The sequence below is a fragment of the Sylvia atricapilla genome, chromosome 9 (genome assembly GCF_009819655.1).
Source record: "Sylvia atricapilla isolate bSylAtr1 chromosome 9, bSylAtr1.pri, whole genome shotgun sequence".
Taxonomy (NCBI): Eukaryota; Metazoa; Chordata; class Aves; order Passeriformes; family Sylviidae; genus Sylvia; species Sylvia atricapilla.
Window position 1 is genome coordinate 23,286,283 of NC_089148.1, and position 27,876 is coordinate 23,314,158.

The 27,876-nt window shown below is 38.9% G+C and overlaps 1 protein-coding gene and 1 long non-coding RNA gene across 4 annotated transcripts in view; one reads left to right on the top strand and one right to left on the bottom strand.

Annotated features, from left to right (window-relative positions):
• Positions 1–2,471: 2,471 nt before the first annotated feature.
• On the bottom strand, positions 2,472–6,219 carry LOC136365013 (uncharacterized). Its single transcript, XR_010744248.1, has 3 exons — positions 5,551–6,219; positions 5,340–5,426; positions 2,472–5,232 (listed from the first exon to the last, which is right to left on the bottom strand). It is a non-coding gene; the product is annotated as an uncharacterized lncRNA (long non-coding RNA).
• Positions 6,220–6,422: 203 nt separating this feature from the next.
• Positions 6,423–27,876, top strand: part of AGL (amylo-alpha-1, 6-glucosidase, 4-alpha-glucanotransferase) — a 34,960-nt gene continuing 13,506 nt past the window's right edge. Inside the window, exons 1-23 of one of the 3 annotated variants that reach the window (XM_066325263.1) lie at positions 6,423–6,740; positions 7,157–7,306; positions 10,037–10,247; positions 11,089–11,255; positions 11,707–11,910; positions 15,299–15,480; positions 15,695–15,806; positions 16,108–16,228; positions 16,408–16,510; positions 16,615–16,712; positions 17,294–17,433; positions 19,098–19,285; positions 20,853–20,976; positions 21,547–21,710; positions 22,245–22,346; positions 22,581–22,733; positions 22,814–22,964; positions 24,128–24,252; positions 24,366–24,478; positions 24,593–24,727; positions 25,231–25,361; positions 25,934–26,070; positions 27,604–27,737. In XM_066325263.1, coding sequence (XP_066181360.1) covers positions 7,225–7,306; positions 10,037–10,247; positions 11,089–11,255; positions 11,707–11,910; positions 15,299–15,480; positions 15,695–15,806; positions 16,108–16,228; positions 16,408–16,510; positions 16,615–16,712; positions 17,294–17,433; positions 19,098–19,285; positions 20,853–20,976; positions 21,547–21,710; positions 22,245–22,346; positions 22,581–22,733; positions 22,814–22,964; positions 24,128–24,252; positions 24,366–24,478; positions 24,593–24,727; positions 25,231–25,361; positions 25,934–26,070; positions 27,604–27,737 — 3,077 coding nt within the window. In that variant the 5' untranslated portion in view covers positions 6,423–6,740; positions 7,157–7,224. Of the gene's footprint in view, positions 6,741–6,807; positions 7,062–7,156; positions 7,307–10,036; positions 10,248–11,088; positions 11,256–11,706; positions 11,911–15,298; positions 15,481–15,694; positions 15,807–16,107; positions 16,229–16,407; positions 16,511–16,614; positions 16,713–17,293; positions 17,434–19,097; positions 19,286–20,365; positions 20,490–20,852; positions 20,977–21,546; positions 21,711–22,244; positions 22,347–22,580; positions 22,734–22,813; positions 22,965–24,127; positions 24,253–24,365; positions 24,479–24,592; positions 24,728–25,230; positions 25,362–25,933; positions 26,071–27,603; positions 27,738–27,876 lie in introns of those variants that run through there. The other 2 variants (XM_066325261.1, XM_066325262.1) reach the window with 2 other exon arrangements.

The following is a 27,876-nucleotide window of genomic DNA, read 5'->3' on the forward strand; positions in this document are numbered from 1 at the left end:
ATTGAAATATAATTGAAATGTAAATTAAAATTTCATAAATTGAAATTGTAATGTTCAGAATTTTATGAACTTATGTTCAGAAATTTCCTTCTACTGTATGCATTTTTTTGTTCTTTACTAATCACATTAATTTTTGAATTTATGTCGCACATAAAGTTCAGACTTGGAACAGTATTTATGCAAAAATACTTGTTTACCTAGAGGTAAGACGCATTTTACAGTTTTCAGTCAATGACTGTAATAAGCCACCTGGCGGCAGTAGCCAATCAGTCAAGTAAGGTTTGCAAGTCGACTGACAGAAACCTCCTTTGGTTTTGCATCTCTATTCTAACACAACAGCTGAAGTTCCTGCCGCACAGCTTTCTGCCAAAATATGTTTCCACTTTGACTTAAATAGATATTAAAAAAAAAAAAAAAAAAAAAAAAAAAAAAAAAAAAAAAAAAAAAAAAAAAAAAAAGTACGTCCTTGCTTATCTGAAACGAAATATTTAAGACTGGTTCTCTGATATCCATTTGAGACAGGTGTGCATAAGTGTTATGACAAAATGACACAGAACTTGTCACTTTCCTGAGAGTCTCCACTTATGCAGTGCAACAACACACATAAATTGATAAAGGACTTCAGTAAAATTATTTCACCCCATCCAAGTGATGTGGGTCAGTGCTTTATCTGATGCACACTAGCAAGTTTTATCTGATAAACTTATTGCATTATTAACTTTATTGAGTTTTCTGTATTTTCTGGCCATTGCTGTGATGCTTTTTTAAATTATTAATTTTATTATATCAGCAAGATGTGATAAGTTTTTATTGTTCTGCTTTACAGGGAGCAAAGAGCTTGCTGGCAAAGGCATTGACCTGTAAGTGCTTCAGTGCAAAGCACTTTAGACCTAATTACAGAATTCGTAATGTGAAGCTAAGATTAATTAAAATCTTGTAGAATGTTCTCTCACACACTTATCAGGTTTTTTTGCCAGCCAATCTCAATTCCATCTTTGCCCCCGGGTTGTTTTCTTTTTGCCCTTTCACTTGGATTACGAACTAATTTTCCTACTCATTTTCATCTCATCTCAGAAACCCTTTCACAGACAACCCCTTTCCATTTCTTCACCTTTTCTCAGCAGCTCCTAATTTGACTCTTTCATGGCTTCTAAATGCATTCTTTGTTCAGACCCAGCACGTCTGTGGGTTTTGCAGCTGCTCTGGGTTCTGGGACTAGCGGTCCTGCTGGAGGGATGATGCTCGGCACCCTTACTTGTGGCAACATTCTAGTTAGTACATGCCCAGCGCCCCGTGGGGGAGCCGTGCTGTAATGTTTGAGTACCCTCCGAGGGAAGGGCTGCAGGGATTTTAGCTCTTACTTTACCGAGTTCACCTACATGTTTGCAGAGGCTTTTTCAAAAGTTAACAAACCGATAAGACCTTAATAGAGCTGGTAAAAAGCACATCCAACATTGTGAGCTGTGAGAAGAATGAGGGAGAGAAGGTTGTTTCATACCAGCTTTCAAGTCCTGTAAGCAGCAATCCTCGAGTGATGAGCACAGAGGATATCAAGCAAGGTGTAAAGGGGCCCAGTCCAGACATGCTATGGAAAGCTGCCTCCTGCACAGTCAGGTTAGTACATGATCAATTTGGAAGCCAGTACCTTAGAGGAAGTTCCAAATTTTCTCAGAAGCAAAATATCAAAGCTGTTCTATTGTACAATACAATAATTCCTCCAGCTGAAATGGACAGCCAGTGCTTTGTGCAGAAGTAGGATACTCAACAAATCTCAGCAGCAGTTTGTCCCAAAATACAGCAGTAACTCATAGGTCCTGAGTGTTCATATAGGAACTACTGCCCAGTTATGGGCAAACTACTTCTCATCAGAAATATCAAAACTTCAATTCATGGATAACCAAATGACCTGATGATATCAATGGGATAAACACTAAGGATTTTATTTTCTGGTAGCAGCGTTTGGAGATGGTTCAATTGTAAATGCTGTTGTGCTCTGATTGCTGTATAGCAAAATTCCGATTTGCCAGTCTGAATTCCAGCTTTGCAGCACTCTAGTGCAAGCCACTCTTATATCATCTTCCTTGTTCTTCCTGCTCATGGTTAATACATTTTAAAACAAATGTTTGTGGTAGTCATACATTTGGTGAAATATTTTCTTTCTGCAATATATTACATCCTGTTAGCCTGTTCAAATTCCCTGGCTTGAATTCTGCCTGCACTGAAAAACTACAGAGCAGGACTACAGTCCCCAACATTAGCTTTCAGATAACGTCATGTAATTATTTCTTTGTTTAAAAAATCAGATGTCACATATATAGAGCAGAAAAGTAAAATCAAGTGGTTACCATTTGAAATCAAATGCCCATTTAGATAAGGTTTAAGAATTATTTTTTTAATGGACTGGGAAAATATTCATGGTATTCTCAGTATAGTTTGACATTTTAGGAAGGAACTTCAAAGGAGATGGAGTGTGCAAGAGATACTCTGAATATTTATTTTTGAGGAGGAAATAGATTTGCTTGATATGACATTGCTACAGTTCATTTAGGAACCTTAAATCTCAGCTGAAGTCTTCAACCTCAGCATATCTCACTAGTGTTACATGGAGCAATTCACAGGAAGATAGAAGTGCTGGTAGTGGTTCAGTACACCAGTATGATATGTTCTTTTTCTACAATAAAAATTGGCCCAAGATATGTGATTCAATTTTACAGTAACTAAATTAAATGGTACAAGAATATAATTCAGATACTTAGTTTTTTTTGCCAAGTCCCCATGTTTGCAGATTATTAATATCAAAAGATGCTGTCAGCTAAAGCACAGTCAAATGTATCCTAGGCACTTATGTGAAAAGCTACCTTAATGACATTTTATTTTGTCCTCTTTAAAGATATTTGCATTGCATTTTACAAATTTCTATTAAAAATTAAACTCTATTAAAAATTAACTTTCCATGGATATTGGACCATTGATTGTTTGAGGCCACACAGTAAAAGAATAGCCAAACTGGAATTGAAAACAAACCCAAAATGTTAATCTTTGAAAGCTCAAACCAACACTGCCTTACATGAAAGGCCAGTAAGGACAAACTAAATCTGTTCATGTCCTAGCCTTTCCATCTCATATGACTTCTGGCTTAAATGAGCATTTTTATTCCAGCCTATCATTTATCCACCTTACAGTGTGGGAACTAAGAGTACTTTTTACCCTTTAGAACAGGCATAAACAATATGACATTAGCGAGATGTGACACCTAGTGAAAAGCTCCCCAAAGTGTAATTGACATCATTACTAGGATAAGTGTTCTGTAACACTCTGTTGCAAAGCAGAAGGCAAGAAAAGAGGACCACTAGGAAGTTGTATGTAAAAGGACTGAAGAATTCTGGTATGAGTACATTTGAAAATGCTGCAAAATTATTTCCTGATGACTGTATGTACTCTTATCTTGAAGCAACTACAAAGGATCATTTCCTGCTGTGGTATATCATAATCACGCACAGAGAAACTGCTACCAAAGATAAAATGGCACTGTGAAAAACACCCCTTAGGTGCCAGGGTAGCAAATGCTCAGTTGGTGTTGGCTGTCTTCTAGACAAAACTGCAATGCTCAAAGGTAGCACTTGTGCATTCATGTTTTGCTGGTGTGGTTTCCATACAGAGAAAAACTGTTCAATTTACACGTGGTTAATTAACACAGACCCAAAGTCTGTAAGGGATGAGCCAGAAATAAGAGATGATGCCAATGGAGAAAGGATTAGAGAAGTCTGCTCTGTTCCTGACTACACTTCATCAAGAGACCTGCAACATTAATTATATTTGAAACAGTATTTTTTATTATATTGCAGTGATGGCAAATGAAATTATACTGTTCCAATTATTAAATGATTTCGCAGTACCTAGGACACTTTTTAGCTATGTAGTGGATCAGGTCCTTTATTTACACTGTTGACATCTGCTCTAGCTACAGTCACAAATGATGTCAAAATAACTAGCTCAGGCTTGGTTTCCTAATGGTTCTTGTCCAAAACACAAAAAAATTTTTTCATAAACCTGGGTACATTCCAAAATCTGTCTAATGCATAGTGTAGAGGACATGCGTCAGTATAAGCTTAGTAAGGGCAGCATGAGTTTCTGTAAGGAAATCAAACATTTTAAAGCTTAGTAACAGGGGAAAAATTTCCTTCAGTAATACCCTTTTGGTTCCTATTTTGCTTTTCTCAAAGTATTCAACATGCACTTTAGAATAACTATTTATGCAAAGGACTTGGCTATATAGGCATTATTTGCTCTCCCTCTCTGAGAGCTGCTCTCTGTGTAAGCAGCTCATGGAATTTCTAAATGCCGGTTCATCTGCAGTATGTGACAGGACAACAGCAAGCCTGGAGGAAAAGACACTTGTGCAAGGCTCCGTGGCAGACCAACTGCAGTCACTTCAAGCTACTGAAGCTTGCAGAGGACTCTAGAAAAAAGATTGTCCAAATCTCTTTCAATTACTTCTGTTGCTTTTGCTCCTATGGCTTCTGTAGCTGTTGACGCTTCTTGTATTTCTCATTCCTACATTGTATCATCTTCCTTTCTAGGACACATCAATTCAGAGGGAACAGCCAGTACGCCAGGACAGCCAGGGTTCTGCTAGGTGCAGGCCTGTGCTGTATATGAATGCAGGCCAGCAAGCTGAGTGAAGAATAAGGGAGCAAGAAAAGACAAAGAACAGTGGAACAATTCTACTGGGCACTCAGGAAATAGCCATGTGAAATAACTCAGATTGTAAGTATCACATCTGAATCATATCTGAATGAGTCTTGATGAGGTGAATCTTGAGGGAATTGCACTCACCGGGATGCTTTTCCTTTTTCCCCCATTCTGTCTAGAAACCCTAGTATATGTCAAGGACATACAAGTTAACATATTCACCTACACCAACATGAAAACCTTTCTCAACAATACCAAAAAACATTTACTGTAATGAAGAACAGATTTCTTGAAATTTTCAGAGGGAGGAACAAGTGAAAGAGAAAATAAAGGAGAAAAGCTACCAAATGATAAAAAAGCTTCAGTTTGAAATGAGTGAGTGTTTCCATGAATATCAAGACCTTTGGACTTCCCCTAAATGCATTGTAATTGGATGAACACCCTGCAGCAAAATACAGTTATAAGGGTATGGATGGGATGGCCGAAATGGTTAAGCCTAAATTATTTTGCAGCTCCTTCCAATTCCACAAAATATACCACCTTTGAAAAGAAGAAAAAAAGAAAAAACAAACTCAGTATAACGCAGTGACTGTAAACTGAGAAGCACTTTTTTTCAATGTATTTCTAGGCAATAAAAATAGACTGACCTTCCAAAGCTGCGAGGCTGACCTTTACACTGGGGTGCAGTTAAAGACTTCGGTTGTGAGAGGCCTGGAGCAACTGTCCCAGGTGTTCTGCAATACAAAGCAATGGTAAGGGCTGTCTGTTGTCACCAGTTCGGATGACGGTATGCTGCGAAACAAGGGGTCGGGGGGTGGGTTTGTTCTGGTGTTTGGATTTTTTTAAAAACCATGCTACCTCTTGGGCAAAGACAGATCCACGAAGTTCCTAGTCTTGTCCACACACTATATATAGCACTTAAACTCTGGCTGACATCATGTTTTTGCAGCAGCGCAGCCTATCAGGACGGAGCCGGCCGCCCGGCGCTGGGTGCCGGCCCTGAGGCAGCCGGGCGGGAACGCGGAGGGAACTCGGCCGAGCGGCGTTCCAGTCGCGGCGAGGAGCGGCTGGGCCCTGAGGCATCAGCCGGGATACTCCAGGCAACCTTTAAAGCCACTCAGCCCTCAGCGGAGTGCCCGGTGAACCGCACAGAGCTCCGGACTCAGCTGCCCGAACCCCGCAGGGCCACCTCTCGTGCCTGTGCGCTCCAGCCGAGTGTAAAGGCGCTGGCGGGGCTGTGACTGTAGAGGCTGTGACAGGAGACAGGTACCACCACGCCGCGTTGTTCGACAGCCCTGCCGGGCTGCAGGGCCCCGGCTAGCGCAGAGATCAGCCCGCTCGCTGCCGCAACAGCGCGGGCCACGAGGGGAGCCCCTGAGGTACCCCTGAGCTATCTCTGGGAGAACCCTGGGGTAACCCTGGGGTAACCCTGAGGGAACCCTGGGGTACCCCTGAGGAATCTCCCTGGGATATCCCTGAGGTATCCGCTCCCTTCAAGGAGAAGAGCTTCTCGGGGCTGCCCGCGGAGGGGCGGGACCGGGAGCTGAGGGGCGAGGCCGAGAGCGGAAGAACGGGGCCGGGCAAGGCGGGCCCGGGGCCGGGGGGGCGGGATCGGCGGGGCGGGATCGGCGGGGCGGGATCGGCGGGGCGGGCCCAGGGCCGGAGGGGCTCCAGGCACTCCGGGTGGGGCCTAGAGCGGAGGGGCGGGACCTGACGGGGCAGAACGAGAGCGGAGGGGCGGGATAGTCCCGGCCCGGCCGCTCCGCAGCGCCGCCGGGGTGGGTCCCGGGCTCTCGCGGGAGCTGCGCCGGCGCCGCCCGTCTCCGAGCGCGGCCGCCGCAGTGCCAATAAACTTTGTTTAAAAAAAGAGAAGGCAAGAAAAGGGCAGGAAAGGAGCGGTGACACCGCGGCTGCGGGCAAGTGCGTCACTGACCGCCGAACCAGACCAGGGCGGCCGCTGCGGGCAGCTCCAGCCCCGGCTCCGCTCGGCCTCGGCAGCCGTCGCCCTCCGCGGGGAGCGGCGCCTCCGCCGCTCTGCGGGCCCGCTCGTGAGTATGGTGGAACGGCTGCGGTGGGCAGCGCTCCCCGCGGAGGGCGGCGGGGCGGCCCTGAGGGGCCTGGCTGGGCATTCCGGCAGCGCCGGGGCGAAGAGTGACAGGTGTCAGGCTCCCCTTCCTCCGGGGCACTCCTGTAGCTCTGGCCGCGGGCCGGGCCGCGCTGTGGGACGGGAGCTGCTCCGGAGTGCTGCCGGCGGCGGTCCCCGGCCGGGGCAGGGCTGGGCGCTGCCTGACAGCTCGTCCCGTACCCGCCTCCCCTCCGCCCTGCCCTGCAGTGCCGTGTCTCCGCGCTCCCCCGGGACCGGGGAACATGTAAGCGCCGGCGGCGTGAGGCGCTCCTGAGCGGCCGCGTCCTGCCGGGGGTCTCCGCTGACCCGCGGGGTCTTGTCTGTGTTCCTTCACGGCAGGGATCGCCTCTCCCTCCCCGCACTGAGGGTCCCGGCGCGGCGGGAGCGCCGGACGGGCGGCCGCAGCCATGCCGGGCGGTAAGGAGACGCGGCTGCTGCACCTCGCCGAGATGGAGAAGCTGGACAAGACCCTCTTCAGGCTAGAGCAGGGTAGGGCGGAGTGCTGGGGCCGGGTGAGAAGGAAGCGACCGGGACCTCGTCATCTTCTTTGGATGGCAGTGGAAAGAGTTCACCTTGAAGTGGTGGGATTTTGGGGAGTTGTGGGGGCTGTTGTCTGGGTTTGGTAGTGGGTTGGGTTGTTTGGTTTGGTTTGTTTCCACTGCAGAGCTCTATGGGCTCCGCACATAGTTTAATCTGACTCGTTAAAACTCTTGAGAACTGAAGAGCAGATTGGCCAAGAGCCATCAGTCTTCGTGGGACTGAAGCACGAAGCATTTTTTGGACAAGTCTTGTTCTTCTCCTTTTATAGCCTGTACTTCAGTGACCTGAAAAAGCCCTCATAAGTCAAGGTCTCCAGTGTTTATCTTCTTATGCAGCACTCCATGTTTTATTCTTATGATTTTGAAATCTATCAGTAATACTAGTATTTTGCAAAGTCTGCAGGTTTGAGGTAGTATTTCAGAATATAAGCTCTTTAGCAACTCCTAAATCTTGTTATCAGATTTGCTGTATTATCAAAGGTATGTATCCTGCTGCATACTTCTAAGAACTTGGTGTTATTTCTCCCTGAGAGTGCTTTTAAGTCTGTTTGTACAAAAAACTCCAAAACCAAAAACCATCCCCTAATTGGTCCACTATTATGCTGATCAGCAAATTTAGACAATAAAACTAAAACCCTTGTCTTTAAAAAACATTCTTAACTGTGCAACATTTTTTATTAAGAGTTTTTATGGTGTTGCTAATCTAGGAACTTAGAGGAGCAAAATTTTGGTTCTTGAGAATAACAATTCTCATCAACTATATTGATTCCAAAATCTTCTATCCAGCCTAATGTAGGGAATTTTCATTAGCGAAGTGCAGAGTTGATCCTAACTTCTGTTTTTAACTTAACCCATCCAGTTGTGTAAATTTTCTTGGAAGGAGGGAAGCAGAAGTGCATGGCTGTCAAAATTCAAAGGGCTTCTGCTGGTAGCAGTCTTTGAGAGGGCATAGCTAATTTTGAGCACAGCGTTCCTGATGTCAGTATAACTCTTAGAGGAAATAAGATATCAATGGCATATATCCCTGTGCTCTAATTTTAGTAATCCCTGAAACAAAATGTCAGGGCAGTACTGAAGAGAGTGTACTTAACCTTCCAAATGTGGTTTTAGACATGTATATTTGCATTCGAATGATCTTCATTTTACCTGAGAGACATACAGATCTGAAAACAACTGCTTTGCTTAGTTGGTTTTGTTGCAGTGGTGATTTTGCTAATAAGAGAAATACAAAGTTGGATAACACTTGTATTTAAATGTATTCAGACACTGAGTTCTGGTGTTGGAGTCCCCATGATTTTACTTAATAAGCAAGTGGGTTTTTTTCAACTTAAGGTATTGGAACTTGGTGTCCAGAATGTTTTACACTTTCTGATTCATTATCTGTATACTAATAATTTTCTCCATTTTTTTGCAAGTACTCAGGTTTCTTTTACTACAAGTTTTGTAGACTGCTAGGGCTGGTAGGTGATTTACTACACTTAACTATGTAACTGAAGTGTACTGTGTAAGAACTTAGACCTGTTTCATTCACTTGAAAGAACCCTGCGACCAGTCACTTCTGATGGTCACCATCATACCTGCAAGTGGAAACTTTTTCTAAAACCTCTTGACTAAAAAGAATTTTTTATGTCTAAGTCAGTAGAGTACATATGCTTTTAGGTTCTAATTTTTTAACTTTTTTCTCATTATCACATGTATTTTAAACTTAACCTTAAGCCTCTTTCTATGTGTGTGTGACCTGCAGCAGATATACAAGAGTCCCTTTGGATTGCTGAGACCTATGAAAGTATAACAATTCATATATTGTAGATCATACACAAATACATAATTTTTCAGTTAAAAGCATAAGGAGTTTAACGGTTTAGTGAACTCTCAGATGATCGTGGTGTTTTGCTGTATTTTGTTTTTAAAACTTTCTAGATAGCAAAGAGAAACAAATTGGAAAGAAGATGAATAGTGCCATGTAAGTAAAGGAAAAAGGATATATGTACGGTATGCAAAGAGAAGTGTTGAGAAGGAAGGGACAGATGATGCAGTTTTGAGTGCCACAATAGAAGGTTTAAATCTATTAGACGATGTCCAGAGATGAGCAGTACAGATGGTGAAGGGCCTTGAGGAGAAGCCCTCTGAGGAGTAGCTGAGGTCACTTGGTTTGTTCAGCCTGGAGGAGAGGAGACTGAGGGGAGACCTCATTGCAGTCTGCAATTTCCTTGTGAGAGGCAGACACCAATCTCCTCTCTGTGGTGACCAGGGACAGGACCCAAGGAACAGCATGAAGCTGTGCCAGGGGAGGTTTAGGTTGGATATCAGGAACACTCTTCTTCCAGAGAGTGTTTGGGCACTGGAACGGGTGCCCCAGGGCAGCGGTCACAGCACCAGCCTGACAGAGTTCAAGAAGCATTTGGACAATGCCCTCAGGCACATGGTGTGACTTTTGGGGAGTTCTGTGCAGGGCTAAGAGCTGAGCTTGAGTGGTCCTTTGTGAGTGCCTTCCAGCTCAGGATATTCTATGATTCTATGGTGTAGAAATACAGAAATATATAATTCTGCTGAAATTCTTGGCAGATAGGATTGTGTTATTAGCATAGTAGCAGATTAGGAATTGTGGTAAGAGACTAGAAGTACCAAGTCCTCCTGATCAAGTGATTTTACCTTTTCTCTTTTTCTTTTTTTTCTTGAGGTTTTGAGCTACAATTCCGATTGGGCCCCACTCTTCAGGGCAAGCCCGTTACTGTGTACACAAATTATCCAGCTTCTGGAGAAGTATTTGATCGCCACAAGTTTAGGGCGCTATCGTGGCACAATCCCACAGGAAAAGAAGATGACTCTGACAAATACTGCAAGGTGGATCTCCAAATTTCTGGTTCATACCAATACTATTTTAGTGTTGGGTAAGTTTAATATGTATACCTGCAGCCAATTGCAGTTTTCTCCCTTGTCTACATCTTAACTTGAAAAAAACAGGTTTTTTACCATGGATTTTTCAAATTGCAGCGATGGGACCAATTTGAATCTACCAGTAAAAGGCAGTTACTGGTGGTTATATAGTACTTTCTGATGTGGAGATATTCTGGAGGACATACACAGCCAAGTTGATCAACTTTCTGTGAATGTTGGATAAGCAATCTATTTTTACAAGTTTTCAAATTCTTCAGTATTTCAATAATTATTTTGTACTTTATTCATTGACTTCGAGGATTGTTTTCTATCTAGCACAGAGATACTTCATCTTTTCTTTTAGTGGTATAGCTGCAGAAGAGAATGCCACTATCTGTGGTGATTGTAGTCTGATATTTTGTGTTTCTGGAAGATGGGTGGCTAAATTTTTCCAGGCTTAGGACATTTAGCTCAGGTACCTTCCTGAGGATAGGGCTCAAAATGTAGATCTACATGTAAGAGATGGGCAGTCATGCTTTCTGTGTTTCCATATGCCAAAAGGAGGAACCAGTACTCCATTAGAAAATAGCAAATATATCTCACTTTTCCAGAGTTTTAAGCTCTGTATCCCATTTGTATTCTTTAAGTCCAGTAGAGAGATGATGCCTAAGGGACGAACATTTTAGATTTTACTGTTTCCCTTCATGTGTCATGCAGTTCTGTTCCCCTCTCCCTCCAGCCACTGTACTGGGCTACTGTGTTTTTGAAAACCTATGCTATTTGAATTCTCTCTGTGAAACCGACCAAATTGTGCAATGGGTGTTAATTATACTAATGAAAATTATTTTTCCCTAGAAATGAAAAAAGTGGTGGAGGTTACATAGTTGTGGATCCCATTTTGCATGTTGGAGCTGATAATCATGTACTGCCTTTGGATTGTGTTACGCTCCAGACATACCTCGCCAAGTGTCTGGGACCATTTCATGAATGGGAAGATAGGCTTAAAGTGGCAAAAGAAACAGGTAATGCTAATACATATATTCAAGGATAGAAGTTTTTGTTTTGTGATCAACACCCAAAGTTATGTGGAGGAGCTTCATTGTAAACAATTCATAGATTCTTCGTTGATTTTCTACATTTTCTACAAATATTTTCTACATTCAATTTTGTTAACTGATTAAGTCAGTGGATTAATTAAAGTATTGGCAAAGATGCAAAAATTCAGGGATTTCCTAATATGGGAAACCACTTATTTTGTTGTTTTCATTTCCGAGGGACTTGGAGGTTTGTAGAACTGACAGGGTGATTTTTAAAGGATTGTGTTACATAGAATTTCAAGGTGGAGATTCAGATTCATTTACATTGGCTATTCCAAACATTAGGTCTAAGTACATATGTGCAGCTTACTGTGCTTCTTTCAATTAACTTTGACTGATTTTTTTCTCATTAAATAAATGGGTTTTTATTACATAGGTTACAACATGATTCATTTTACACCACTACAGAAGCTTGGACTATCTAGATCATGTTATTCATTGGCTGACCAGTTAGAAGTAAATCCTGAATTTTCAGACCATAATAAAAAGTGCACTTGGAGCGATATTGGAGCACTTGTGGAGAAAATGAAAAATGAATGGAATATGCTTTGCATCACAGATGTAGTCTACAATCATACTGGTATGATTTTCATGTGTTAATAACTGGATTGGTCCTATAAATATATTTCATTATTTCCCTGAATTTCTCTCTCTTGAGCCCATTTTAGTAGCTGTTTTAAACAATGTAGTTGTCTGTCTTTGAGTCTCTCAAATCCAGGCTAACTCCTTGCAATTATAACTGATACATCTCTGTAACAGGAATAAAAGGACTTAGTATTGCTACTGAAAGAGCGAGGACAGCCCTTCTTAAAAAGCGCTAATAAGCTGTGTATCTGTATTTATGTAGTTTGCCTATCTTCATGATCTGTGGTGTGCATTTCCCATATATTTGAGCAGAGTCTGTATTATGAATTGTTTGATGAGCATAAACTGAGTACTTTTCTCTTAAATAGGGCATTATGCTTGTAGCTGCTTAGAAGTAACTGCTCCAGTTTGGGTCTAACATGCAGACTAGAAACAGAGTTGGGATGAGAAGATAAGATTAAGTAATGGGGAGAATGTTACAGCTTTGTGTCTGGGGCAGGCTTTTTTTTTTTTTAAGCATAGGTGTGTTAATACATCAAAGGTGTTACATTTCTTAATTGCATGAGGAACAGTGGATTTTCTTCTGTGAGATCTGATGAAATATTTGTAGTACTTGAAAACTGTAGTACTTAATAATTTGTAATTATGTTGATTATTTGGATAGTGAGTTTTCTTTGTTTATAATGCAGTTGTTACTGCATACTGTAACCCTAAAGATCATACTTACCATTCTCATAGCAGAGACTACAACAAGGGGTTATGTAGATTAGTGTCTTTTGAGGCTCGAAAATGCCTAAACATAAATAATTTGTGAATTTCAAGCTTTACTTGCTTTAGTTCTTTGGTGTTGTCTGCTGCCAAACATTCTTGTCTGATCAGTCTGCAACACAATGCTTTCCTTGTCTTTTTCTTGAGAAGTTACTAATTGTAGTTGTTGGCTCTGAGTCTGAGGGAATCAGGCTTTTAAAGATCCTCCCACTTCTGGATAAAAAGTTTCTTAAACTTTTCCACTATAAGTCCAATTTCTCTTAGAGACGCTTGAGATCCTCTCATTTTTTAACTGTATATTTGCATGGTACTAAGGAGAATGTTTTTTTGATGGACAGAAAGATCTAACAATCATAATTATAAAGCAGAATATATTTGAGAAGAAAAATGTCGTGTTATTTGGCTATATTTGTAGAAGGACTTCTTCAGGTCACATTCAGAGTTAAAGTAATCTTCCTTGGGATGGATGACTCAACATTTGTACTATGGTAAAAAAATATTCCAAGTGTCTTCTAAGAGGATAGAAATATTCAGGTGACTGTGGTTCTCAGATCATTAAGTAGGATAACCTTGATGCCTTTGTTGCCTGTCATGACCTTTGGTTTACCATGGTTCTATCTGTTGGTAGTTTGTGCTTTCTAGTGGAGACCATTGTGTAAAAATGGCTTTGTTTCCCCTGTGCCCCTGTGGGAGCCAGGCAGCATCACCTGCAGGATGAGGCGTTAAGCTGAGGTGTTTGGCGTTCACGCTGGAGAGCAGCCCGCACTGTGCGCACAGCAGGGAGCACAGGGAGTCAGCTCTGGTTGTCTCTTTGAGGCTCTAATGAAAGGCAGCATCTGTGGCCGAACTTGAAAAGTGAAGTCGTGCAGTGATGTGAAAAGTCCCTGAGCATTTGGCATCTTTGCAGGAGTATCACAAATAAACTTACAAAGCCTCTCTGGTAACTGAGTGTATTCAAATAAGAAATATATATCCACATTTACTTTTCACTAGGAGACAGAAAAGATAGTTGGTGTTTTTTTTCTTCTCTGAGTTTTCCATGGCTGTAATAAATTGTATAAGGCAGTAAAAATAAAGTGAAGTAAATTAAGTATTCCTTTTCTTTCACAAGAGGCTACTATTGTACGGTTGCAATATAGCACTTGAGTAAATTTTGCTTTCAAGTGCTTAGTCATATCAAACACCACCTTTTCCCTGCTTTATAGAGAATCGAAGAAAAGAAATCTTGGGCCATGAACATCACAGCTAAATATTAGGTTTGTGTTTAATTTATGTAAAAATGAGTTAGTCACTTAAGAAAATAATTTCAGATTTTTCTTAGAATGTTATAAATTTTAGAAAGTTTTTTGTAATTCCTCATCTTGGTGTTTCCATAGTCCTATACTTACTTTATTCTATATGCATACTCTTTACCGTACTTATTTTCCCCTTACCTGTAGCAAATATAATCACCAGTGATGTTTTGGATCATTTTTCTTCTGCAGAGTTTGATTTCTCTTGGTGTTACATTGTGAATCACTGGAGCTTACCTTCACCTTCTGATCGGGAAACACCCTTCTCTTCTGTAGCAGAATTAATGAATTAATGGAAGACCTGTTGACTTTTTTTTTTTTTAGGTTTAAATTATGTGTTGTCTTTTTAGAATTAACTGTATTTACTTATGAAATTCCTTTAAAGTAAATTATAGTTCTTGTTAGAAGGACAGAACAAGCTGGTTTTGCTTTCTGGAGAAGAATGGTTTCTTCAGAAGTAGTAAATGATAAAGAAGGAAAGAGCAGGAGGGAATAATCTGTTTGGTCTGGAACACCCTTTAACATCTCCTTACCTTCTCTGAGTTAATTTTTAATGTTCACCGTATCTGCTGGTGCTTGTTGATGCTGCAAGGAAAGCTTGGCAAGTAGACACAGAGTGTAGTGTTAGCTTGAATGAGTGTTCCATTTGCATGCTCCAGACAGTGCACTCATCTTGCTGGGTAAGGCTCAGTGATGTTGCTTCCTGCAACTCAGCTTCTTTCTATGGACACAAGTGTCACAGCTAATCCCTTCTTAAATGCCCATTTAACTATATTTTGCATTAATTCTTTTTTTTTTTTTTTTGGGGGGGGGGGGGGTGGGGCGGGGTATGTGCGCTGTTCCTCTCTGGCTCTGTGTGGCATCTTGACAAGATGAAGAATATTAAAAAATAAACAACTTTATAATAAAAGTTTGGGACAAACATGTGGCTTTCAACACAAAGAATATCAGTATCTTACGTTCAGTAATTAATGTACTTCTTGGAAGAAAAATTTGATTTTTTTTTTCGGTGTTTTAGAATTGGGTATTTTTGGTGTTTCAGGATTGTGATACCATTGCCTATTTTTATGTACCTAACAAAGTTTTCCTGAAGTCTCTGGAGCTGTATTTTTGATCCAAAAAAGTCAATCAGTAAGAACATTTCTGCACAAGATATGATTTTCTGTTGACATAGGAAGCTTCAGTTTAAATGTGAATGAACTGTATGTGCTATAGTACCTCAGCTTTTTGGTGTTAAGATGTTTACAAAATACCATGAAGGGTTCAGCTGATGTATTTACATTTTTGTTTGGGCTTTTTTCCCCCCTCCCTTTCTTCTCTAAGCTACTAACAGTGAATGGCTCAGGATGCATCCGGAATGTGGCTATAACCTTGTAAATTCTCCTCACCTGAAGCCAGCGTGGATCCTGGACAGAGCTCTGTGGCATTTGACTGGTATGGTGGCTGATGGAAAATGTATTGCCAAAGGAGTCCCTCCCTTGATTGAAAATGATCAGCACTTGAATGTAAGTGAATGAGAACTAAGTATAATCTAATGAACTGCAGAAGTAACTGAATAAACCTTGAATATTTCTAGGGTTGTGGAAATGCACAAAAAATGGTGTATACCTTGCAAATGTATTTAGTGAAATAAGCCCTTACTCCCCCCCCCTTTTTTTTTTTAACTTTTCTTAATTATATTAACAACCTTAGTAACTAATGCAATTTTTATTTTTACAGTGTTTACGTAAAATAATTTATGAAGATATATATCCAAAAATTAAACTATGGGAATTTTTCCAAGTGGATGTTAACAAAGCTGTGCAGCAATTTAAAACGCTTCTAACTCAAGGTAAAGGAAGATTTTGTTGCTGAAGTATGTGAGTTACATACTTACAGTTCAAGAGATGTAGGAGAATTTAACAGTTAGAGAGAAAACAGGAAAATGCTGTTTTTTACTATGTGAGACAGCCACTGTGCTGATTTAAGCATATAAGACTGCTTTGAGGGCTAGGAAAATCTTTAAAGACTTCGTGCCCCTTCAGTGCTTTCATCCACCCACATATTGGATATGCTAGAATTATGAAAGTTGTATGTCTGTTAAATGTAATTCCTGATTTTACTTGGAGTACTCATTTCCTTTTTGTTCTCAGGCAAAATGGGCACTAAATCTGATCCAAATCAACATCTCCAAATACTTCAGGATCCTGATTATAGACGACTTGGCTGTACTGTAGATATGAACATAGCACTGGCAACGTTCATACCACACAGGTACCATGTTATTGATTGCAGGTTAAAATCTAAGTGAAGCTAAATTTATAAAGCCAAAAAAAGACATTATTTTGAGGCATGAGGAAAAACTAACTTTTGATTCCTTTTAGTAATTTATTCTGCATGTTTTTAAAATATTTCTTCTAATTGTTCTCTGCTTTTAATGTCCTCCTGAGAAGCAATGGACCAGCTGCAATAGAAGAATGTTGTAACTGGTTTCGCAAGAGGATTGAGGAACTAAATGCTGAGCAATACAGACAAACTAGTCACCATCAAGAACAGGTGTTGAAATTACTGTTTTAATGCTGAATTGTTTTAAATTGCAAATACTGCATTTATTTGGAGCAATTCAGTTTTTCAATAATGCATAATTCATTTACTTCCAGGCTGTCAATTGCCTTGTGGGGACTGTGGTTTATGAACGAATTGCTTGTAATGGTCCTAAGCTGGGACCTATCACTAGAAAACATCCCTTGGTTACCAGGTATATACATGTTTTCTTGTTTATTTGGAAACTACTAGAATCTATCCAGGGAAAGCAAGTTCAAAGTTCAATAAAAGTATATATTTATATGTAGAAATATATGTTTTCTTTCACATGGACAAATGTCACTTAGCAAATTGGCAGGGTTTTTAAGCACCAGCAGTAACTATTTCATAAACAAATGTGATCAGAAACATGAAACAATACTTGGAGCACATCAAAACCTTACATAGTGCAAATTGTTGCTGTAGGTGGAAGAGGAGTGGAACTAGGAAAGTTTACACCTTTCAAGTTTTATGTTCTTGATGCCGCTCATATCTAAAGTGCTATTCCTTTAATCTTATATTACCAGCTGACACCAACATAGTGGCAGCATCTGTTCTTGCTCCTTCAAAGCTTCCTTCAAAATAGAAAACTGTCCATCATTTATGCAAGATGCTCTCTTTTTTATCTGTATTATGTGCAAGCCAGTTCATAGCAGATACTTTAATTTCAAAGATAATGCATTGCATCTTAGGTTACCGTATGTGTTTGGTGCTTGTCTGTTTGTTTTCTCTTTTAATTGCCTGTCTATTCCATAGGTATTTTACATATCCATTCAAAGAGCTGACTGTGGAGGAAGAGGAAACTATGATACATCAGCCAGATAAAGCTTGTTATTTCATGGCTCATAATGGCTGGGTTATGGGAGATGATCCTCTTAGAAACTTTGCAGAGCCAGGTTTGTAAAAGAAATTTGAATTCTTATAAACCATTTGACATTCTAGCCAAAGCAAAAAGGATTTTATTTAATCTGTCTTTTTTCCAGATGTATGCCTATGAAGCTGCAGAATAGCAGATACTAAGCTTATAGCACTTTAATTTCCCATTCAGCATAAAGATGAACTGTAAGAACTGGAATTTGAGGTACAGTTTTACAAGATTTGAGAGGGAAATTGCCAGCTTTCTGCCACTGAAATGGGGATGTCCTGCCTCCCCACTTTTGTCATTGTCTTTGTTGCTTACTTTGTACTTTGTTCCAACACCAGTGCTTGTTGGCATTTCCATGAGACAATGACAGTGTGGCAGAAAAACTAATGCAATGAAAAGGTGAATAGTATTTTACTGCATTAGTGAGCAAAAACTGGATCCTTGAAAAGTCCACTGAGTGGCAGTCAGGCAGTCAAGAGATGACCCAGTTAATTCAAATTAAGTATGCAGATTACTTGTGAAGGTAAAATAAGGTATGAAATCACCGTGCACTAAAATACTGCATTATGACTCCTTTGGGGACAGTGTTGATATCCAAGAAAAGCAAAAAAAGCTTGTGTTCAGAGTAGCCATTCACCTGGTAAATAAAATTAAACAAAGGCCAATTTAATTGTAATTAAAAAACATCTGAAAGTCTGAGTCTGCTTTACAAGCTAATCCAATGATACTTCAGAGTTAGAAAATATTTAATTTTTGCAAAGTAATCTACACCTCTTTCACTAAATTTTATTTACTTTTATTCTTCTTCCCAAGGATTGATGCGTATTTGAAGAGTGTTTTTGTTCCGTTGCCTTCTCGCCTTTCTTCTAGGCAGACTTTTGTGGTTTTTTCCTTTCAATCACTGGCATTATTTAGCATCCTTAATTTCCATTACTGAGATTTTTCTCATAACCTTGCTACAGGTTTATGAGTGCTTTATGTTTGTGTTATGCCTTTGTTTTATGCCACGCATTATTTCAACTGAGAACACAATATGAAAATGTGGTACAGAAAGGCACAATAAAGGAGCTGCAAAACAAATGCAGCCGGTTCTCTAAATGATCCTTTGAAAAAAATCATAGCATACATCCAAAGAAACATGGTTTTTCTGTCTATCTGGCTGTGCTGCTATTAGTGAAGAAAAGGGTTGACTGTGCTTACATGAATGCTTTGGGGTTTGTTGTAATTTACAGTTTGTTTTTTACTTACTGGCTTTGGAAATCCATCGCAGTCTGATGTTAATAGAAGATAAAATTGTAAATTGTGGCTGTGACAGATCATAATAACACAGCGAGATTATTTTTTTAATTTGGCCAGTGTGAAAAACAAAGCTACTAATTTTGTTCATTTGTTTGATGCTTTTTCTTTTTCTGATTTATTTTTCTGCTTTTTTAAATTTTTTATGCTACTTTGAAGAATTAAAAGGAATTTTATTTTCATCTGAAGTATTGTTTCAGTATCACTATAGAAGCTAAATATTCCCATGTGTGAAGTTGTGTATTAGTGTAGTTTATATAGATTTTTGAGTTGCTGTTGTTTTTCTTAGAACTGTTACTGCTCATTACAGTATTTCTCTGCTCTCCAGTAGTAGAAAATGCCACATTTTCATACACATTCTGTTTTACATACACTAAAGTGAACTTATTTCCTTTGCAGGTTCAAATGTGTACTTGAGAAGAGAGCTCATTTGTTGGGGAGACAGCGTGAAACTGCGTTATGGTAATAAACCTGAAGACTGCCCATACCTCTGGGCACATATGAAAAAATACACTGAAATCACTGCCAAGTATTTCCATGGTGTTCGTCTGGACAACTGTCACTCAACACCTATTCATGTAGCTGAGGTACGCAAAATTAAGCTTGTTTGTTTATTGTAAAGCAGCTTCCTGTCTGTGAAATAGATCCTGCAGATTTCACAGCAACAGTGCAGGACTTAGGAGGCAGAGTTTAGGTGGGAATGAATCTTTGTCATAGCATAAAAGCAAGGTTTCTTGTCTGAATGTTCAGAGGCGGTTTCAGCTATGTTAAACAGTAGAGTGGTGTAGCTATTGTATCTTTTACTTCTCTACTTTAGCTGAAATGCTGTGAATGTGTATGGGCCTGGCTGGCTTTTCCCTCACTGAGCTGTGGATGTGGTGCAATGACTGCCAGTATCCAGTGTGTCAGTTTGAGCTGGAGTCATTGCCAAGACTTGATTGAAAGTCTGACTGGTTCATTTTTTTTTTTTTTTGCCATATATATTTTGCGATTGCTAAATTAAACAGCAAATGGTTCACTTCACAGAATTTAAAAGCTGGTTATCAGCTCCTGCAAAAAGTTTAGTCTGGCAGGTGTATTGCTAAGACTAGTGCTGCTTGTTTCCCAGGGAGCTGACTACATCCAGAAGTTGTACTTAGCTAGTAAATCAGCTTTAAATAGGTTTGGAGTAGTGCAGCTTGTTAGCACTTGCTCTTAACTTTGTAACAGAGTTTACCTAAATCTATGAAGAGCTCTCCAAAACAAGTTGGTTTGCCCACACTAGTTGTAAGGAGCTCCTAAATGCAGCCCTTTCAAAAATTCTTTTGTTTAGCGTTACTATTTTTGGAATGATAACTGCAAAGGTGTTAACTGAAGTGCTGCTGAGATTTCCTAGTTCAATAGGTATCTCTTTTTATCCAGGCTTTGCTAGTGTATGTTTAAAGATGTTCTTCTAAAACAAAGTAATAGTTAGCCTAAAGTCTACAGAAAATTTCCTAGAATTACTTAATCCATAAGTAATATCTGTAAAATATAACCATGGTTTTCTGAAACCTCCACATTATCAATATTTTAATGTGTTGTATATATGAATAATTCATTTCTGTTCTGTTAACATTCATGTTAATGTTTGTGTATACATAGCTGACAGTGGATGTCTTGCATTAAAAATGTATTATGATCTATAGGAGATGCTAGCAACAGCCAGATCAGTCAGACCTAATCTTTATGTGATAGCTGAACTCTTCACGGGCAGTGAGTACATTGACAATGTTTTTGTCAACCGCCTGGGAATTACCAGCCTGATTAGAGGTACAATAAGCAGTTGAAAATTATGTAGGATTGTCGTGTATGGTTTGGAGTTTTAAATGTGAAACTAACATTGGTATGCTTTTTCATTTTTCTTACATATTCGTGTTCTTTGCTTATGCAATTACCTTTTCTTCTTCATGTTCTGTTTAAATTCTCCTGTGCTGTATGCTAATTCTTGGTTTTGCTTATGTTTGTGTGTCCTCTTCTATGTAACAACTTGTTTTGTTCCTTAATTTTGGCTTTCTGTTTGTCTTTGCTGCACGGCATTTTCCTATTGTCCAATCCCTGCCTAGCTTTGAAACTTGTCCTTTTTTGTATCTACCTTTCCCCTTTCTGTGGCTTTTTTGGCTGTGCTTTTTGCAGTACATGCTGGACACAGCTAGAAAATTGCGAGCCGATTTGTATGTAGTGGCTGAACTGTTCACAGGAAATGAGGAGCTGGACAATATCTTTGTGAATAGGCTGGGCATTACCTCCTTAATAAGAGGTAGGCTTGCTGCGTGTGTGGTCTTTTTCCAACGAGAGATTATAGATTACATGCTTTTTTCAAGGAAAAGTTTTCTACCAGATTTTAAATTCCATACTCCATATAATCAAAAGTACGGGTTCTGTATAACGGCTTTTTTGATACTTGGAAAAAAAAATACAGTACTAGCCATAAAATAAGGGAAGACCTCCTTTGTTAGTTTACAGAAGGTTAAATCTTCCACTCTTGGTTTATTGAAGGAAAAAGGAGTTGTAGCACAGTTTCTGCTATGTAAGTCCTGCATCATGTCTGATTTTTGTTGCATGAGTTTTTTTAAGCCTGTGAGAAATAGTTTGGTCTCTGCTTTTTTATCCTTTTTTTTCCATTAGCTTTCTCTTTCTTAATATGTTACAGTAAATTTAATATTCCAAGGCTGTGTTTCCAGACTGGAGAATATAGCTATATGTTTGATTTTTTTAATGATTGAACACACCAAAATAACAACTTCTAAATTCCACATTAACACCTTTGTGCGTGCTGTCCTGTGTGGTAGTTGCTGTTATGCGAACACTTAGGTGTTCTGTTCTTTAGAGGCCATGACTGCCTATAATAGCCATGAAGAAGGGAGGTTGGTCTATCGCTTTGGAGGTGAGCCTGTTGGATCTTTTGTCCAGCCACGTTTGAGGCCTTTGATGCCAGCTATTGCTCATGCACTGTTTATGGATATTACACATGACAATGAATGTCCAATTCAGGTGAGCACCTAAACAAAACAAAATATTTTGCCTTTAATGTTTACTGAAGTGGTATTTCTGAACTGTGGGAGGGCTTGGTGTAATTTGGATATCCTAAAAAATATTTAGAACAAATGCAATTCAGCTCAAGCTTTCATGCACAGAAAAAAATTCTGTGACAGTACTCTGACATTCAAGATTTAGTCTTTCAAGGGGAGAAGTATACAAAGTAACTAAATAAGCTGGTTTGAGTCTTTCATCCGGCTGGAGTAAGTAGTTCTGTTTCTGCTTGTTGACCTGTTCTCCTGAGCTTGTATACAGGCAGGAGTGAGAGAGAGTGGTGGGCAGGGAGTGCTTATTTTGATGATTTTTCTGAAGTGCTTTTCTTAGTTCATTTGTAGAAAATTTCTCCAGTAATTGTATTGTAACTGAAAAAATGTTGACCATGGGATTAGCACTTCTTTTGTTAAATTGAGTGTATCTTCTGTATGCTGAATTGGGAGGATTGAATTTTCCTGGTTTCACTATTTATTACCTATATATTTTTTGATGCAGCACCGATCTGCATATGATGCTCTTCCTAGTGCAATGATTGTTTCCATGGCATGCTGTGCCACAGGAAGTACCAAAGGCTATGATGAACTAGTACCACACCAGGTGCGTGTCTCCAGTTCAACTCCTAAGATACCTTTAAACATAACTTCTGTCTCATCCTAGAACACTTATTTTAATGTTGTTTCTTTGAAATTCCAAGCAGTTTGCTTTCTGGCCTTACTGCAGATTGTGCAGATTCATATGAAATTTTAATTTATTATACAGTTCTGACCTCAAGGTGTGGTAGTTTTTATTTCCCAGAGTGGTTCATATTTGCTTAAATTTGTTTTTTTACAGATCTCTGTAGTATCTGAAGAGAGGTTTTATTCAAAATGGAATCCAGCAGCATATCTGGCCTCTGGTGAGGTTAATTTCCAAACAGGAATTTTGGCAGGACGGCTGGCCATCAACAGGCTGCATCAAGAGCTTGGGGCTAAAGGCTTTAATCAGGCAAGAAGTGAGGGTAACTCTGGGATTTCTTCATATGTGTGCTCTGAGTGAGCACATTTGCAATGTTATTTCTTTTCTAGGTATATGTAGATCAAGTTGATGAAGATATAGTTGCAGTGACCAGACACTGCCCTAACACACACCAGTCTGTTGTGGCTGTGTGTCGAACTGCCTTCAGGAATCCCAAAACTTGTTTCTACAGTAAAGAAGTACCTGAAATGTGTATCCCAGGTAAACAGACTTTTTTCAAGAGCTGTTGTCATGTACAAATATTTCAAGTTACTCATGCTTTTTAACTTCAACCACGTGCACATGAAATCCATATGATAACTCTCAGTATATATTGCTCCTTTTATATGTACTAATATGTATGTCCCGAAAGTGGTTAAAGAACCAATAATAGACTTGCAATGCTTAGGGTTTTCAGAAACATTCAACATTCATAACATTCAAGAATATTCCTGCTGCAAGCTCCCCTTGAGGGTGTGTGTGTGGGGGGGGGGGGGGGGGGGGGTGGTTATGGTCTTGTCTGTGAACTAGAACTAGTTACTAGTGAGATGGTTAATTGTGCAGACTTGGGGGGATTGCTGTTTGTTCTGTTATACTGAGGAAAAAGGATAAAATTTTATCCTATTTGATTTCATTGCTGTTCAGCTTTCAAATATCTGTAGCTATTTTGTAGCTTGAAAAACTCTTGATAAGAACTCTGTATTGACTAAGTTAATGTAAAGACAATATGTATGGAGTGGATACATAATATTAATTAATTATGCAGAGTATTTATTGTACATAAAAGTAGCAAAGTATAATGACTTTTATACATTACCTGGAAGTGTTTCTGAAGAGAAGCTTTCCAAACTGGCTTTTAAAATATACTCAGTTCTTTGAGTGCATGTGTGTGCTTGTTTCAAAATCAGTCACTTTATATTTTAAGATGTTTATATGACTTGTATACCTTGTGTCTGTAAATGACTTCAAAGAATAGAGAAAATTAGAATTTGTAAATTAATAATAAACTTTTACCTTTTAAAGAAAACCATCTGTAGCTGCAGTTTGGAAAGCCATCTAGCACAGTCTCCTAAAAGATATTAGGGAAACTAAGGAAGCTAAATGGCCAGTAAAAGACAGGTTGATATGCTCTTATCTGATTTTATTATTAATTTATTATAAAATAGTAAAAATTGCCATTTTAAATACAGTACAGCATATGAGTGTGTAATTAATATTTATAGATATTTAAATTACTTGTCATATGTTTCTGTTCTTCTGCTAACAGAGACTTGGATATGAAATGTTCAGGTTTTTTGTTTTAGCTTTTGCTTCATAATTTCAAAAAAATCGCTTTTTTCATTTCAAATATCCTAAGAGCTGCAACATGGTTTAACTTTTTCTAGGAAAAATAGATGAAGTAGTACTTGAGGCAAGGACTATTGAGAGAAGTGCTAGTCCTTACAAAAAAGATCTACATTTTATAAATGGATTGCCTAATTTCACAATGGAACTCAGAGAGCATATCCAGGTAATTAGCCTCCTTCACCCATGTTCTGATGTAGTATTTTTTTAATTTGTGGTATTTTATATTAGAAAAAAAACCCAGTGAATTTCAGTTGCAAATTTGTTTTCTTTTTTCAGATAAAAGACAGTAAAATCATAAAGCAAGCTGGAACTGCTATAAAAGGGCCAAATGAATTTGTTCAAGAAATAGAATTTGAAAGATTAACACCAGGAAGTGTGATAGTATTCAGGTACATTATCATAATTGCCATGTGGCTGTGTGAATTTGAAAAAGAGTGATAGGAAACTGGAGAACAGTTCTTCTAAGTGCAGTATTTCTATAAGATATGCATTCTTATTTATAGAGTTAGTCTGGACCCAAAGGCACAAGAGGCTGTGGGGATACTCCGCAATCATTTGATCCAGTTCAGCTCTCATTTTAAGTCTGGAAGTCTTCCTGATGATCACTCAGCACCAATATTAAAAACACCATTTTCTTCGTAAGTGTTCTTTAAATTTCTGGCATAGAACCAAGAGAGCTGCTAGGGGAGCAGAGAATATTATGCACATCTGCTGAGGGATTGTTGAGTTTTGGTGGTGGTGATACAGATGGATTTGAATTGTGAGAGTGCAATGAAGACTCTTAGGCATCATCTTATATGTATAATACTAAGTGGGGCTAATACTGAAAAACAGTTTGTGTAATTGCTGCCTAAGGTGGACTTTCTAACATGATCTGCTTCTCAGTGTTGGGGTGTGATTGTTTAGGTGTGATTTTGTGCTTAATACTGTGTTTCTAAATAAGCACTGAAACATCTGAGAACATCTTGGAGCACCAAAAAAATCAGGCTCCTAATTTCCAAGAATTGCTGAAAGAACTGTATATATTTTAATATTTTAACTTAAGTCTGAAATGAGAATTGCTTGTGAAATCCTTTCCCAGTTCCCCTTACTAATGTTTCTTTGGGGGTTTATGCTTTTATTTTCTCCTGTGTTTTTTCAGAATTGCATCTAAACTAACTTTGGCTGAGCTAAATCAAGTGCTGTACAGATGTGAGGCAGAAGAACAGGAAGATGGTGGAGGCTGTTACAATATACCAAACTGGTCACCCCTAAAGTATGCAGGCCTCCAAGGTAATAGACTCAGCATTATTTTTTCTGTCAAGTAAAAAAGTAAATGAGAGCTGCTCAATGTAGGTCATATCATAATGCTGTTGTATTGCTGCTGCCATCATTTGGTAAAAAAAGATAATTTTTTTCTGCTTAACCATGCTAGTAATTGGTGTTGTATCCAGGAAATCTCATACTTGAACAAAACTCTTCTCTCTCAATGCTTTGAAACTTAACACTGCAGTCCAGGATGTGTTTTAACACCGGTGCCTTGACTTTTAAAGTAAAAGGAAAACAAATAGACTTGCAGTGAAAAGTTGCAGTAATCTAACCTGAGGCATTACTTGATTACTGAGGAGCGTCTGTTATTTATCAAACATACAAATTCTATCATGCAGGTTATTTGCAATGATTTTTTTAAGTTTCTAGGATTTATGCTGAGGAAACTAGACTTGGATTATAGTTTAACTTGCTGTGCAGATGGAGTGAAGCAGTCCAGTTAAAGCATCTGTTGCTATGTACCTTTTCCTCCTGAATTGTAATTGCTCTTTGTGATAATGATGTCTTTTAATAGAGAGTTGGGTTTGTATCTTCAGGGTTAATGTCAGTGATGGCAGACATTAGACCAAAGAATGATTTGGGTCATCCATTTTGTGATAATTTAAGATCTGGAGACTGGATGATTGATTATGTCAGTAATCGTCTGATTTCGCGTGCTGGAACCTGTGCAGAAGTGAGTAAAAATACTTATTTGGTAACTTTGGGGTTTTAAATTGCTGCTTTGTTTCATTTTCAATTACTGTTACGTGTTTTTTAATTAAGACAGTCTATAACATATTTCCTGTCTAGGCAATTTCTTCTAGTAGGTTAAACCACTATTATGTTTTTCTTCGCCCCCTCAATCCTATTTAAGAATAGACTGCAAAAGGGAAATGAAAAATATATAGGGCATTAAGGAATTTTTAGCTCTTTCATGAAGGCTTATGGGGGGCCCTCCCTGTTTTACTGGTCCTCAAACAAAAAACTTAAGTTAGCAATATTTTTTTCCCTTAGATTTTGGGATGGCTTTTGGGTTTTTTTTTTTTTTTTTTTTTTTTTTTTTTTTTTGGGTTTTTTTTATGAAAGTACTTTCAAGAGAGTGCCTAAATACTACTGCATACATGAGTATGATACAGTTACAGTCACTAAGCACTGGGAAGACAGGAATTTCCGAGATTCAAGTTTGCTTTGTAGCTGTGTTACAGTGCGGTCCTTTTCATAGTTTCTTTTCCTACATGGAAACTTCTTTATTTCACAAGACCTGATTTTTTTTACCTAACAAATACAATATTATAAAAGCTTTAATATTCTTACTTCATTCTATTCCTGAAGTCAAGTCTAGTAATACAAAGGAGAAGAACGAATAAAACAGTTTAATATACTGATGTGAATGCTAGATCTGCCCTGAGAAACAGAGCTTTTCTAGAAAATAACTTAGTCTGATACTTGCCACACTTACTGCTTTGCAAAGATTGTTTTTTTCTGTTTATTTTTGAGTTCTTAATTTGTAATATCTCATTCTGTTTCAAAGACCTAAGTCATGTGAAACTGAACTTTACACTTTTTCTGTTAGTGTAGTCTCATCATGTGATATGTTGACAGGTGCATTCTTTATCTGCAAGGCTTAAATCTTCAGTGACTTACTAGAAAGTTGTCATAATGTTATTTAGCAGAACTAAAAGGAAGGAAAAATACTTTCCAGGTGTCAAATGTTTTGCAATGATACAAGGATGTGAAGCTCTAGAATCCTGAGTCCAAGATACAGTCATACACGCAGACCTACAGTCATATTCACTAGTGGCTCTACATAATTTAGCTCTGACAACTTTTTATTTCTGGTCTTAAGCTACATCTCTTCAGTCCTGTATTTTTAGCAATGCAAAACTTCCTTCCCATGTTTGGATTATAATGATGCCTTTTGAGTTGTGACTTTTCTTTGCTACTTAATTTTAATTACAACTTCATGGTAGTTCATTTTTGGACTATAATACTAGCAAAATATAGCCTCCTTCTATACTTCACATTTTGGCTCATTTAGTATAGATGCAATATGCATTTCTCTGTACTACTCTTCTTAGAGTTCATGTCCTTTAGCTGAAAGTTTGGAGCAAAAGGGTACAGCATAACTGGGGTGTTACACATGTACAAAAACTAACAATAGGGATCCTGAAAGTACTGGCTTTAGAACTTGGATGGATCAAATTCTAATTCTATTATATTTTAATAGGTTGGTAAATGGTTGAAGGCCATGTTTGTGTACCTGAAGAGAATTCCACGTTACCTCATCCCATGTTACTTTGATGCAATATTAGTGGGAGCATACACAACACTTCTGGATGTGGCATGGCAGCAGATGTCGAGGTATGCTTGGCCTTTTTATCAGAGCCGTAAAGGCATCTGTGTATATTGGAGCCTTTTGACTTCTATCTGCTGGAGAATGTAATTTGAATCTTTTCATACTCCTCTAATGTGAAAGGGTAAAATTGGTAGAGAATTATCA